We start from the raw sequence: 13372 nt of genomic DNA on the forward strand, positions 1-13372 counted from the left end.
TGCCAATGCTGAGAACAAGTGTGTGTTTCATGCTTTGGGACTGTTCAGGCGCGTTTGCGGAGGCTGGATGAAGCCACCAAGCCAAGTTGGCATCCCCTCCGGGCTCCCACGTCCCCGAGGGCCAGACGTCCTGCAGGCCCTGGGAGCCGCGGGAGCCGAGGTGCCAGACTCGAGGCGGTGCCAGGGACCCCGGAGCCTGGGGACGCACGTGCCTCCTGCTTCCGCCGCCCAAGCCCCTCCCCCAGTGCCTTTACCACCAGAGCCAGCTTTGGGGGAAAGCACGGGAGGGAATGTTTCTTTCCCTTGGGGACCGGCTGCAGAATTTGTGAGGCCTGATGCAAAATGAAACCGCGGGCCCCGGTTCCTAAAGTCTTAAGAGTTTCAAGGTGGCGACAGCGGAGCGTTAAGCCCCACTCAGGGCCCTTCTGAGCCAGGCCCTGGGTGACCTCACAGGCCGTACACCCAGGAAGCTGGCCGGCTGCCTTTTCCCCCGAGACAGTGCTTCCCGGGCGGCCCCGGGCTGGGCACCCACATCAGAGGGCAGCTGAGGCCTCTCTCGCTCTCTTGGGGCAGCCACGAGGCCACGGCTCAGCCCCGTTCTGCTGGGTGACCCCTTGGCAAAACGGCGGGGCCGCTCAGCGTGGAGGCTGGCGTCGCTCTTTCTGCCGAAGCTGCCCTCAAGAGCACCTCTGCCCGGTGCAGACTGCGGGGGGCAGCCCGGCCCCAGGCCTCGTCACCCCCACCCCGGGCCCAGGCAGCCCGGCCGGGGCTCTGACCAGCCTCATCTGCCCACTTCTGGGGCCAGAGGGGCAGCGAGCAGACCCCAGACCACAGACCTCCTGCTCGTCCTCTGGAGGGGCCCGTCTTGGGTCTGTGTGTCCTGAATCTACTCTGTGAGAGAGCCACCGACAGCAGCCCTAAGGAAGAGCTCGTCACTCACGCCTGTCACAGGAGTCTCAGAACAGATCCAGCGCAGGAGGGAAGGAGGCCCAGAGAGGGGCGGCCCCTGGCCTGCGGCCACACAGCCAGCCCCAGCCCCCACTGCCCGTGGCGAGGCCTCGGCACAGAGGGGGGCAGAGAGGAAGACATCACCGGCTTGCTCCTCAAAACTGAGTCAGCCCGAAACGGGGGGTGAACTGGATGCAGTCCACAGAGTCTCTGGCAGGACTCTCGGAGGGCCCCCGGGGGTCAGCCCTACCGGGAGCCCGACTTTCTCCTCCATGAGGGATGGGGGGTGGGGGGACTCAGCCACTGACCACGTCGTGGTGGGGCGGGAAGTCGAACGTGTACTCGTCCCCCAGCAGCCGGCCGTAGGCGTGGTCCTCGTGCATCCGGTTCCCATACGCCCCGTAGTAGTCGTACCGCAGGACCTGGGAGGAGACACGCTCGTCACTGTGCCCCTTCCTCCCTCCTCCTGGTCCTTCCTTCCCTCCGCCTCCGCCCTGCACTCGCACGTGCACACACGTTCACAAGGGCGCACACGCGCACGCACACGGCTTGGCGGGCAGGCAGCCGGGTGGAGCAGATCTGGCCTCACCCGGCCGCCCTCGGGAGGGCTGTGCTGGGGGCACGGCCTGGGGGGCGGTGAAGGGGTTCAGGCAGCCCACAAACCCTTGCACAAATAACACCCTAACTGCCGTGGTGGTGGTGCGGCTGAGGGCCGGTGGGGAGGCGGGGCTGCATCCGTTGGGGCCCAGAAGGATGGAGAAAAAGTGGGGTGTACTCGGGCTGGGGAGAGACGGGCGGGTCACCTGGGACCCCTGGGCCACCGTCAGGGCTTTCAACTCAAGGCTGAGGCAGCGGGATGAGACCCCGGAACCAGCTCTCTGAGGAAGAGGGTGACGGAGCTGGGGGCCGGACGGCACTGTCATGGCAGTCAGGACCGAGCCCTGCTCCGGTGCCTCGAGCTTCTAGGCAGGGAGATCCTTTCTACAGACGAGAAACTGAGGCAGAGAGATGAAAACTCGCCTGATGTCACAGGCCTGGCACAGGCCTTGCGGCACGTGGGCCCCAGAGGCTGGCTCCTTGACCGCCACTGGCCGTGGCCTGTCCTGCCCTCTGTCAGCGGCTCTGAGATGCCCACATGCCACTGGGCCCTTCCCCAGCCCTGCCCCTACTGAGGGAGCCAGTCAACTGTCCCTCCCCAGCACGGCCAGACTTGCCCAGCCTCTTTTCACAGGTGAGAGGGCACAGAGCTTGCCCATCTCCGGACCAAGGGAATGTTCCCGATCCCTGATCCAGGGTCCTCTCCTCCCCCAGGGGCCAAGGGCTTCCTGGGAGAGGTCAGCTGGGACACGGAGGGCTTTGCAGGGGGCTGTTCGAGCCCCACCCTGTCCTGGTGGCTCCAGCCTCTCAGCCTCCTGGGGACAGGCTGCTCCCCCTGGTGGTCTTAGAGAGCCCACTCTTGCCTAACGATGCCCTGGGACCCGCCTTGGGCCGTGAGTTGCTATGGAGATGGGAGGTGGTTGCCCTGGAAGGGGACTGGTAAATTACAGCAGCAGAAGAGGGGTTTTAATTTGCATAAATCCGGATCAAATTCTGTCCCCCGCCCCCTCAGGGGACCCCAGCCCACGAATTTCACAAGCAGGCTGGTTGGGTTCTTCTCTGACAACCTGGGCCCGTGGGAGGCACTGGGGGAGTTGGGGAGCCCCCAGGAGGGCACCCAGAGGCCGGGAGGCTGTGAAATCCCAAGTGACAAACCAACACGGAATGCATAATTTTGTGCTAAATGCTCCTACTAACATAAAATAACAGTGGCATTTGCCAAAAATATATGAGCAAAATTATGGGAAGATGTGCTAATTTCTCCGGCACGGCGGGGGAGTCTTGCGCGCGGCCCCCTCACTGTGGAACACCAGCTTTCCCGGGGGCCCCGGGCTTATCTGGGCCTCGGAAGGCCTGGCTGTTGTGGGCGGTGAGTGACGGCCCTGGGGACATCTGCAGGGGACGGCCCCGTGCTCACGGGCACATCTACAGGGGGCTCAGCCTTCCCGCCCGCAAGGTGACTCACCCGCCCCGCGGGCCCCGCCTCGGGTGGTGTGGATGGGAGTGGGGGTGGGCTAGGCCCGGGTGGCCACTCACCGGAGCTGTGCCTTTCGGGGTGAACCATCCCGGCCGCTCCCAGCCCTGTCGCTCCTGGAAGACGCAGCCTTGGGCCAGTAGTTCCTGGGTAGGGGTGGGGAACCAGCACCCTTCAGGCCCGGCCAGACACCCCCCCCCCCGCCTCCCGCCACGCAGGGCAGTGAGTGACCGGATTCCCCCCAAGGGGATACACCCCAAGGAGCAGAGGGCAAAGAGGTCCTGAGGCTCGGAGCCAGGACCCAAGCCCAGGCTGCAACTCCTACCCCAGAGCCCCACCCCCAGCCCCAAATTCCTGCTTGAAGCCCTAACGCCCCCAGTGTGACCGAATACGGAGGTGAGGCCTTCAAAGAGGCGATTAGGGAGGAATGAGGTCATGGGGTGGGGCCCTGATCCCAGGACAGGGGGACCCAGGGAGAAGGCAGGCTTCCAGACAGCTGGGGAGGGGGCCCCAGCTGGAGCCGCTCAGCGTCCAGACCTGGGAGCAAGGAATTTCTTATGGCTTCTCCCCCCCCTGCACCCCCGGTCTGTGCTATTGTTCCAGCGGGAGCAGGCTGACCCAGCACGAGACCCGGCGATCCCCCCCGCAGGTGCACCCCTGAGAGAACAGGGAGGAAGCAGGTCTCTGCACACCCAAGTTCACACCCGCCGGCAGCTGGAAGCAACAGTGCGCACGACCGATGAAAACAGACGAACACGCCTGGTGGACCCACATGGTGCAGGGAGACTGGGCCTTAAAATGCAACCGAGCTCCGACGGGTGCCGCACCTCAGACCAGCCTCAAACACAACACGCGTGTGACCTTCTCTCGTGACCCTTCACGACCCACTTACATCAAGCGTCCAGAGGAGGCGAATCCCCAGACAGAAAACAGATCAGTGGCCTTTCTAGGCTGGGGAGAATGAGGGATCACTGCTTCGTGGGCACAGGGTTTCCTTTCGGGGTGATGAAAATGTTCTGGCACCAGAGAGTGGTGAGGGACGCACAGGACCGTGAATGTACTTCATCTCCCCGAATCGTAGGCTTTAAGAACGGCTAAAATGGCAAGTTTTATGTGCTGTGTGCTTTAGCGCAATACGAAAACGTAACGGACTGAGTTCGTTTCCTGGGCCCAGTCTGCACGTGCACGTGTGTGGGGACCTGCCACACAGCAGCAAGCAATTCTCCGACCCCGGCAGAACGTCCCAGAAGCCAACTCAACTCTGACACTGTCTCCCCGAGGACGGCATCAGATTCCCCAGGCTGGGGACTCAGTCCCACAAGGCTGCCCCCGTCTCCTACTCGAGTCCCTCCAGGTTACCTAGACTGGTGACCGACCGGCTATAGAGCAGGCCCCCTCCTCGGGCTGGATGCATTTGTCCGAGCCGCTCACAAGACTCAGAGAAACGTTTTACCCACTGCATGGCTGGTGTTTCTAGAAGGTTATAGCTCAGGGACAGCCAGATGCAAGAGGAAAGTAGCCCCTGGTGTGGGGAAAGGGCGTGTGGCTTCCGTGCCCCTCCAGGTGCCACTGTGCACAAACCTCCCTGTGCTCACCAACCCGGAAGCTCTCTGAGCCCCTCCTTTTGGGTTTTTATGGAGGCTCCGTGATACGGGCACGGCTGATTGCCTCGGTGGCCACTGGTGACTGAGGCCACCTCCGGCCTCTCCGTCTTTGTGGCCCTCGCCATTTAGGAAATTCCAAGGGTTGGGGGAACGCTGCGCCAGAAATGGACTGGACGAAGACTGAATTCCTATTTCTTATCATAAGTCACAATATCACACGGACACAATTAAGTGACATCACGGCAGATTTCTTTGACTGTGAGTTCGGGTTGGGGAAAAACGATCATCTCCGCCCTCAAGTTTGGAAGGGCCCCGTGGCCACGGGCAGCCTTGTCGGACTGGCAGGAGGGCCCAGAGCCCCGGGCCGAGCAGCCTCGGAAGCTGGGTCTGGCAGAGGCAGGCAAGTGCGCAGGCGCCCGCGGCCCCCGACCCACCCACTGCCTCCCAAGGACACACCCACACCCTGAGCGGGCAGAGCAGTGGCCAAGAGGACACTGCCAACGGTGGCACCAAGAAATGTCCTCCTCGGACACCCCAGGGGGCAGCACAGGGGCAGTTCTCAACACAAGAAAATCCCCCGGCATGAGTGATGGGGTCCCGTGGATCGAGGAGGAGGTCACCTTCCCAGGGAGGGAAAATAGGGGCGTAGCCGCCTCTAATAAAACCGGCCGTGGCTGGGGGGGTGTCGCGAGCAGGGCTGACAGCGCGGACAAGAGGTGGGCGCTTCTGAGCCCATCTCCTTCCAGCGCAAGTCAGGCAGCCCCCGTGTTTGTCGGGGAAGCTCTGGGGCCGTCGGGACGGGGTGACCCGGGACGGCAGAGGGGAGCCGGGGGTCACCGTGGCCCGAGATCCCAGCTGGCCCACTAAGCTCAGCTGAGGGGCAGGGCAGTGGAGGCCGGGTCCCTCTGGGGTCCAGGTGCGGAGGTTCCGTTATTCAGCCTCAGAGCCTGCCTGCCTCCATTCAACAAACACCCCTGAACACGTATTAAAAGTCAGGCTCCGTGCTCAGTGCTCAGAACCGGAGAGACTAGGGCAGAGCTCCTGTTCCCGGGGCCCTAGATGAGCACAGCTTGCAGCACAAGATGGGGGTGGGAGAGGGGACACGGAGGTGGGTTGGGAGCACGAGGAAGGGGACCGTCAGGGGCTTGGGAGAGTGCCAAGGCCGGGCTCCGGGGAGGGCACCTGACAGTGGGTTTCGTCATACGAGTAGGAGCTTGCCGGGGAGGAAAGGCATCCCAAGCAGGCCCCACGCGCAGGACACATGTCTCTGGGGCTACGCTGCTCTCTGTCAGTGCCCGTCCCCGATGGGTGGCCGCACACACGGGCCGGTGCCCCCGCCCCCCACGACCGCCGTCGGCAGTTAGGGAAGATGCCGGGGTGTGCGCTCCGAGCACGCTCCGTTGGTGAGAGCTGGGAATGGCCGAGCCACCGCGTCACCTCACCCGGCCCAGAGCACGCCTTTCCGTCGCCCCAGTGCCCCGGACTCCCCGAGAGTGACCGCTCGTCGGGGTGTGGTACCTCGTGCAGGGGGTCTGTCCTCATGTTGCGCCCCGCCAGGGGCTCGTCGTGGGGGAACACAACAGAGTAGTTCTTGGCGTAGGACTCGTGGCTGCGCTCGCGGATCCAGCGGCGGTGGTCGGTGAGCAGGTGATGGAAACGCCTGTGGCGGGCGGAGGGGCCGGTCACTGCCTCGGGGGCTGTGAGGGAAGGGCCGGCCAAGGACCGGGGGCCAAACCGGACCCTCATCCCTCCACCAGAGTCCTCCCTGGGGCATGGGTTCGGGAGGGGGTCCGGGCTCTAGTCTCCCGCCCTGGAGCCTTGGGCAGCTAGGCCTCCTCACTGCGACACCGCATCCCCATCCGTCCCTTCCCTCACTGTCCACCCGCTGGCATCTCACGCGCCCTCCCGGCCCTCCTCCCCATCCACGTTCCATCCTCCGTGAGGCCTGTCGGAGCCTCACCGGGGCTAATTGACTCTCAGTTTGCACGCAGTTCTAGCGAGCACGATGTTCTGGTGGGGGCAGGGGGCGGGGCTACGGATGTGAGTTTATCGTTATGGATATTATCGCGAGTCGCTGCGATCGTCCAAGGGGCCCCTTCCTGCTGTCGGCCCAGGGGTGAGTGCTGTGTGCGAGAACCTGTCTCAATCTTCAGTGCGGCCTCACGCTGCCCCCTGGTTTGACTCATTTGCACACGAGGGGCGATCCAGCCGGCACTGGGCACTGAGCAGAGCCGGGAGCTTCTGGGATGAGCTGCAGGGCAGGGGAGGGAGCCACGGAGCCAGGCCAAGGGGTCTAGGGAGTTCCTGAAGGAGAAGCGTGCTGGGGTGCGGGGTTTGGAAATGCCTGGCCGGCTTTGGAGGGGCTGAGGCGGGCAGGAAGGGGGCTAGGAGGCTGATGGCCACTCTGGTCAGATTCAGACCCAGTCACCAGGAGCTGGCATGGTTCTCCCAGGACCGGACTGGTGACCTTCCTCGCTGCTTTGAGAGTCCTGGCTGGGGGTGGGGAGCGGGAAGTGGGAAGAGGGAGTCCTGGATTTCCTTCCTCACGCCCCCAGGACAAAAGAGGAAGCTGGATCTGGGGCGGGGCCGGGTGATCCCTGCACGCACAGACACGGCCCTTCCACGGCCCCTCCGGCAGGTTCCCCGTCGCCCAGGACTGCCGCCTCGGCTCACGTCTGTGCGCACGTGTGCATGGCAGGGGCGTGGGCTCGAGCTCAGCCAGAGCACGACCAGGGATCGGCAGGGGAATGGGCCCCTCCCTGTGGCCACGCAGGCTGGCTTCAGCGCTCCTCCTGGGAGCAGGGGGCCCAAGCCGGGGCTAGGGTCCGGCCACCCTCAGCGCTCAAACCATGATGCCTCCTCCCGGTTACTCGGACCCAAGGGCTTTCACTAACAGTCACGGCCTACACCCCAGACCCTGCCCGTGCCAGGCACCGGGACGCGTACAAGCGAGTCCCAGATGCGCTCCACCGAGAGGTGAGTCATCACCCCCATTTCACAGATGGGGAAACCCTCTGCCGGAGCCACAAGGGTGAGTGGGCTAGTTCACTGCCCTCCCTCTACCCCCCCCCCAGGCGCCAGCTCGTAGGGGCTCCCCACCCCCCCCTCCCCCCACCATACCATCTGCCTCCCAGCCTGTGACGCCCAGGCCCAGCCTCCCCGCCACGAACCAGCCCACAAAACACTCCTGCCAGGCAAGGCAGCTGACGACGGGAGGCCCAGACCCGTTCCTAACCGGGCAGGGGTTTCACAGGCAGCCTCGGGGCTTCCCGCTGAATCCAGGACCGTGCACCCCCTCCCCGCCAGGCCTCCCCCAGCCCAGGAGGGGGGCAGGCATGCCAGCCCCGTTCTGCAGCCGTGGACGCTGCGGCACCGGGAGGCCGCCCGCCGAGGCCTGGGGTGAGCCCCGACGCGGCGGTCTGTTCCTGTGCCGGAGCCCTCGCCCCCGAGGGAGGCGAGGCGCTGTGTCCCTACCCGCTCTGGCGCCCGCACGGGGCGACTTCAGACAAGCGGCCTCCCACATCGGTGCCTCTTCTCGCCGTTTGTAGCAGGAGGGGCTTGGACCGGCCCATCCCCGAGGCCCCTTGAAGCTATCATTTCTGGAACATTCCTCTCTCGGGAGCGCGTGGGCGCAGCCCCAGACGGGCTCGGAGGCAGCCACAGAGCAGAGCTGTGCCAGGCGCCGTGGAGGGGGTGGCCGTGGGGGAATCTCAGTGTCTGTCTGTCTGCCTCTGTGGGGGCCAGACATCCCCCCCCCCCTTCCCCAGCGGGTCTAATGTCTTCATCAGGCCAGGAAGGGGTGAGGTTAGCAGAGGAGCAGGGGGCATGTTGAGCGGAACCAGCACCCCAGCACCCCCCCCCCACCCCGGGCAGCTGGGGTCTCCCCAGGGAGGCTGTCTGCCAGGAGCAGTAACGGAACGGGCTGCCTGCCCACAGGGGCGCCCCTCCAAGCCGTCGCCTCGACTGCCCCCTGCACGACACCCCGGCCCCACCAACACCCACCCTCCGGACCCTGCCTGGGAGTGAGTGCCTTCGCCCCGCCTGCAGAGGGTGATGGAGACCAGGACCCCCTCCCCCTGCTCTGACGACAGCGCCCCCCCCCCCCCCGGCTCAGGCTTGTCTAGCGTTTCCTTGCAGACGTGACACAGAGAGTCATGCCTACACAGACGCCCTGGCTGCCCCCGACATTAGCAGCACGCGCGTCATTACCCGGGGCTACGGTGAGGAGAGCGCCGGGCACCGGGTCTGATGTATTCCCGCCACCTTGGACGTGAATGTTCAGCTGGCATCTGGGCTCGGGGCCGTCTGACTCCCAGCTGCTGCGCACGCACTGATCATAACCACCCAACTCAGCCTCACTCCCTGGGCAACGCGTGGGGTCCCTCCTGCTCCCCAGGCCTCAGTCTCCCCATCTGCCAAATGGGATGAGGCGATCCCGCTGCTGATCCTGGAGCCACCCGGCGGGTCGAGGAGGACACTGGGACAAGAAATCCCGGAAACTGCCAAGGGCCGTGAATCTGCCAAACCCCGGGCACCTGCAGAACCGCCCCTGCTGGCAGCCTTCTCCCCCTTCTTCCCTTACTGGCGCCTCTTCCAAGAAGCCCTCTGGATTTCAGAGAAGGCTCCTTTCTAAACAGCCCTCGCTGTATACCCGGCTCTACCTAATCCCAGGGCACCGGTAAGCAGCCGCCCCGCCCACGGTCTCTGGTGCACACTCGCCTGATGTCATAGCTGTACATGTCCTTCTCTGGGCGCCCGTGGACGATCCAGTGGGCCAGCTCCTGCCCACAGCCGCCGCCCAGCATCATTCCTAGGAGGAGTAGGGCCAGAGGTCTGCCGTCCGCCCGAGCCCCCACCCCAGTATCATGCCCCTTCCGTGTCCACAGCCAGCATCACCCCCCGAACCCTGCATCTCACACCTGGGGTGCTGTACTCTGCTAACAGGACCTCACCCCTCCCTGCGGCCCTCCTCTGCCCTCACCCCTGCCAGGGGCCGCTGTGCTCCTGAGCCCCCCACACTCTGCCCGGGGAACCTTTTTTTTTTTTTTTTTGCCTGGGGGAGCTTTAAGATCAGGGTGGTGGGTGTCAAGGAGGGGCCTCTCACACGCACCTGCACTGTTGAAACCGCAGCCCAGGAAGAACCCTCGGAGTTCAGGTGCCTCCCCCATCAGGGGCTTGTGGTCAGGTGTGAAGGACTCTGAAAGGGAGGGGGGCCTGAAGCTCTCCCCGGGCCATATGCACCCGGGGCGGGGTCTCCCGAGAGGGCAGTGATCGGAGCGGGGTCTGCCGCTGCCCCTTCACCCAGATTTCCCCATCCTCACCACGCCGCTCAATGCCACTTCCTCCGGGGGGCCTCCCTGACTGCTCCTGCCACGCTCCCGAGCTCCTCAGCATTTACTGCCAGAACCACCCTGCCGGGACCGGGTTCTGCTCTGCGGCATCCAGGGTTGCCTCCTGCCGAGGAGGGGCCTTTCCCTCAAGCCCCCGTCACAGGGCGCCACCTTCCTGCCGCGTCACTGCTGGTCATTCTCGCCCACTAGACCACGAGTGCATGAGGGCAGGGACGGGGCTCCACTCAGTACTGTGTCCCAAGGCCTAGCATGGGGCCCAGCAAACAGCAGGTGTTCGATAAATGTCCCTGAATGAAGGGCTGACCCCAAGTTCTCCGGGAGAGGGACGGGGGCTTCTGCTCTGTTGGCCGAAGGTGTGTCACAGGCGGAACCCAGAGCACGGAGGGCAAGGGACCCTTGGGAAATCATTATAAAGGGCTGAGCTTTGTAGCCACAATCCTGGGCTTGAGCCCTGCTTTACCCTCTCGTAGCCCTGTGACCCTGGCCGAGTCACTTCACCTCTCTGAGCCTCAGTGTCCTCGTCTGTAAAACGGGGATCACGGCACTGACTTCACAGGGCCGAGTCAGTCCATCTACAAATACTTGCCGCCCCCCGGAATGTGCCCAGGGCTCGGCTCCGACCACGACTGCTCCCACCCCTCAGGCAGCTGACGAGAGGGGACGGTAAATACGCAAATAAGCAAAACAGAGAATGTCTGGGAAGAAATGACGACGGGAGGAGGGGCGGTGTGAGTGACCCTTCTGGTAGGCACCATGGTCACTAACTGTGGAACAGATGCGGGAACTGGGTCACCCTACCAGTGAAGCAGGGAGCCAGGAGCCGGCTCAGGGCTGCCTGACCCCCAGCCGGAGTTCTCAGCCTCTGCGCGGGTCTGTCCCGCGCGGGATGGGGACGGACACGACCCCGTGTGAGGAAGGTCGGGAGCTTCCCGGGCCCTGGGGGAGGAGGGGGGGGTGTCTGGCGGTGGCAGGGGGCACAGGGGCGGCGAGGGTGAGGGTGACAGTGGTGTGGCTGGGTCACCCACCCGGGGAGCGCTTCGGGAGGGCTGGGGATGTTTCCAGGCGGACAGGAAGGTGAGGACAACCTCACGGGGCATCTGAGGAGAGAGCTTCGTGGGGGGGGGGGGGGGGGGGGACGAGAACGTTCAGCCAATGACTCACGACCGAGCAGCTTGGGGATGGATGCAGAATGATGGGATGTTTGGGCAGCACAGACGGGGCCCCCACCTTGGCCGGGACCCCTGGGACCCGGAATGGGAGCTCTGCCCGCCCCCGGATGCCCCGGAGTCAAGGGGGCCTGGGACTTCCCAGTTCTGTTCTGGAAGCCAAAGGCCACTGACCGCTCTCGTCCTCCCTGGCAAGGGGAAGCGCTCTGTTCCCCGCGAACCCTCCCCCACAGGCCGGAAGCCAGACACAAGATGTCTTCACACACACATCCCCCCCAGATAGGGCTCCCTGGGAGCAATGACTCCCCAGTCCAATTAAACAGAGGATGTTCCCGGGTGACTCGGGCCCCTGGGATCGTTTCAGGCCTGTGCTTCTCATTCCAGCCCCACACAAGCCCGGGGAAGCTGCGGGGGGAAGGGCAGCGAGCCTTCGGCCCCCCGCCCACGCCCTGCACCCCGAGTCCAGCACTCAGGGGCACGTCCATCCTGCCCACCGCGGCTGGGCCGCCTCACGAGCCCAACAGATCCAAGCGGCTCCAGGGGCACCGGGCGGAGAGGGCTGGCCCCCCCCCCCCCCCCCCCGGCAGGCCACAGGCCCCTGGGCATCAGAACCTTCCCCTCTCCTGTCCTGGCCGGCCCCTCACCCCCTGCATGCCTGTGGATGACCCGTTACTCTCCGGCCTCCGGCTCACCCCTTCCCCTCAGGACTGACGGCAGTCTGATGGTCCGGGCCGTGCCCCGCACCTCACGTGTGGCTTCTCCTCCTTGGTCCACTCCTGCTGAGTGGGTACGCTGTCACCCATTTCACAGACGAGGACACTGAGGCACCCAGAGCCTCAGACACAAAGTTTCCTCTTTGGACAACACTGTGTCTTTCCGAACCTATCTCCCCAGGCCTGATATGGGGCAAGGCCTGCCCTACCCGTGTTTTTGCCTTGACTGAGGATTAAAGGGACCGTGTGTGTGCCAGGAAGAAAGAGGGGGTGGGGGAGACACCCAGTGGGAGTCCCAGTGCTTCTGCTGGGACGGCAACAGGGGTGTCGTGTCTGTCCTGCTCGCGGCAGGGACGGCCCACGTCCGTGCCCGACACAGGCCAGCCTCGGTCTCGGGCAGAAGGACCCAGCATGCCTGCCCTTGCTTCCAGCCTCCTCACTCACCTGGGCCACAGACTGTGGACTTGACCCCCGTCTTCTCCAGCACTGGGACGCGGTTGATGGCACCTTCGATGTGCTGGGTGAACACGTCCCAGTCCAGGTCAAAGAGGCCAAAGGCAAACTTGTCTGACACCTGGGGAGGCGGGTGGGGGGAGCCGCCCAGTGGGAGCCGAGCCCGGCCAGTCTCCCCTGGGTTAGGGGGGGTGACAGGGCTGGGCCCCTCAGGTCTCCTGCACCAACCCATCAGTGGGGCCCGTCCCCTCCCTTCCCCCGTGCTGACCCAGGCCCCCCAGCTCTGCGCTAGACTCTTGCAATGGCCTCCACCTGGTCACCCTGCCTTCCTACCCTCCTTCGACCTTCTCCTAAGTCAGACCATGCCCTCTCTTGGTCTCCAGGAGCCCTGTGGCTCCCTGTGACTCTGTGGCCCACCGAGGCCTACAAGGGCAGGCCCTGCCCCCGTCCATCACTGGCCCACGGCCACGCTGACCTTCCTTCAGTTCAAGGACAAGCTTGGCCAGACCTCGGGGCCTTCACCCTCAGTCTGAGGCAGCTCCTCACCGACCGTGCTCTCTCCAGGGGGGCTCTGCTCTGACGTCACCTCCTCGGGGCGCCCTGCCTGACCACGGCACGAAGCATAGGCCTCCACTCTTACGAGGCTTGTTCCCAACCCGCTGGCTTCCTTCAGCACAGGTCACCGCTGCTTGTCTGTTTACTGTGGGTCTCCCCGCCCAAACACAGGCACCCCGGGACAGGGGCTTTCGTGCTGCTCTCCCTCTGTCCCCAGGAAGTAAAACAGAATCTGACCCAAGGTTGTCACTTAATCATTCGATGTCTGCATGAACCCAGGAGCGGGGGCGGCCCAGGCGTGCTCGAGGGGGCCGAGGGGGCCGCCCGACTTCCATGCAGCCCCAGAAGCTGCCGGGAGAGCCGCGGGGCCCGGACAGACGCCACTGCCGTGGGTCCGGGCTCAGGGTTGTTTGCTGTGGACACAGGGTTTTAATGTTTTTGTCGTCTTCCAAAGCTGGGATTTGACATCTCCACAGCCTGTAACTACTGCTGTTTGAGGCCAGCCCTCTCC

General features: G+C 64.7%; 1 protein-coding gene across 1 annotated transcript in view; it reads right to left on the reverse strand.

Moving 5' to 3' along the window:
- SARDH (sarcosine dehydrogenase) overlaps positions 1-13372 on the reverse strand; it is a 60778-nt gene that overhangs the window by 33249 nt on the left and 14157 nt on the right. Inside the window, exons 9-14 of the mRNA XM_047093882.1 lie at positions 12298-12427; positions 9734-9820; positions 9343-9433; positions 6142-6283; positions 3082-3165; positions 1257-1370 (exon numbers count right to left, since the gene is read on the reverse strand). Coding sequence (XP_046949838.1) covers positions 1257-1370; positions 3082-3165; positions 6142-6283; positions 9343-9433; positions 9734-9820; positions 12298-12427 — 648 coding nt within the window. The remainder of the gene's footprint in view (positions 1-1256; positions 1371-3081; positions 3166-6141; positions 6284-9342; positions 9434-9733; positions 9821-12297; positions 12428-13372) is intronic.

This window comes from Lynx rufus, unplaced genomic scaffold (assembly GCF_022079265.1).
Source record: "Lynx rufus isolate CCGP_SWC_20201006 ecotype Redwood Valley unplaced genomic scaffold, mLynRuf1.p SCAF_36, whole genome shotgun sequence".
Classification (NCBI taxonomy): domain Eukaryota; kingdom Metazoa; phylum Chordata; class Mammalia; order Carnivora; family Felidae; genus Lynx; species Lynx rufus.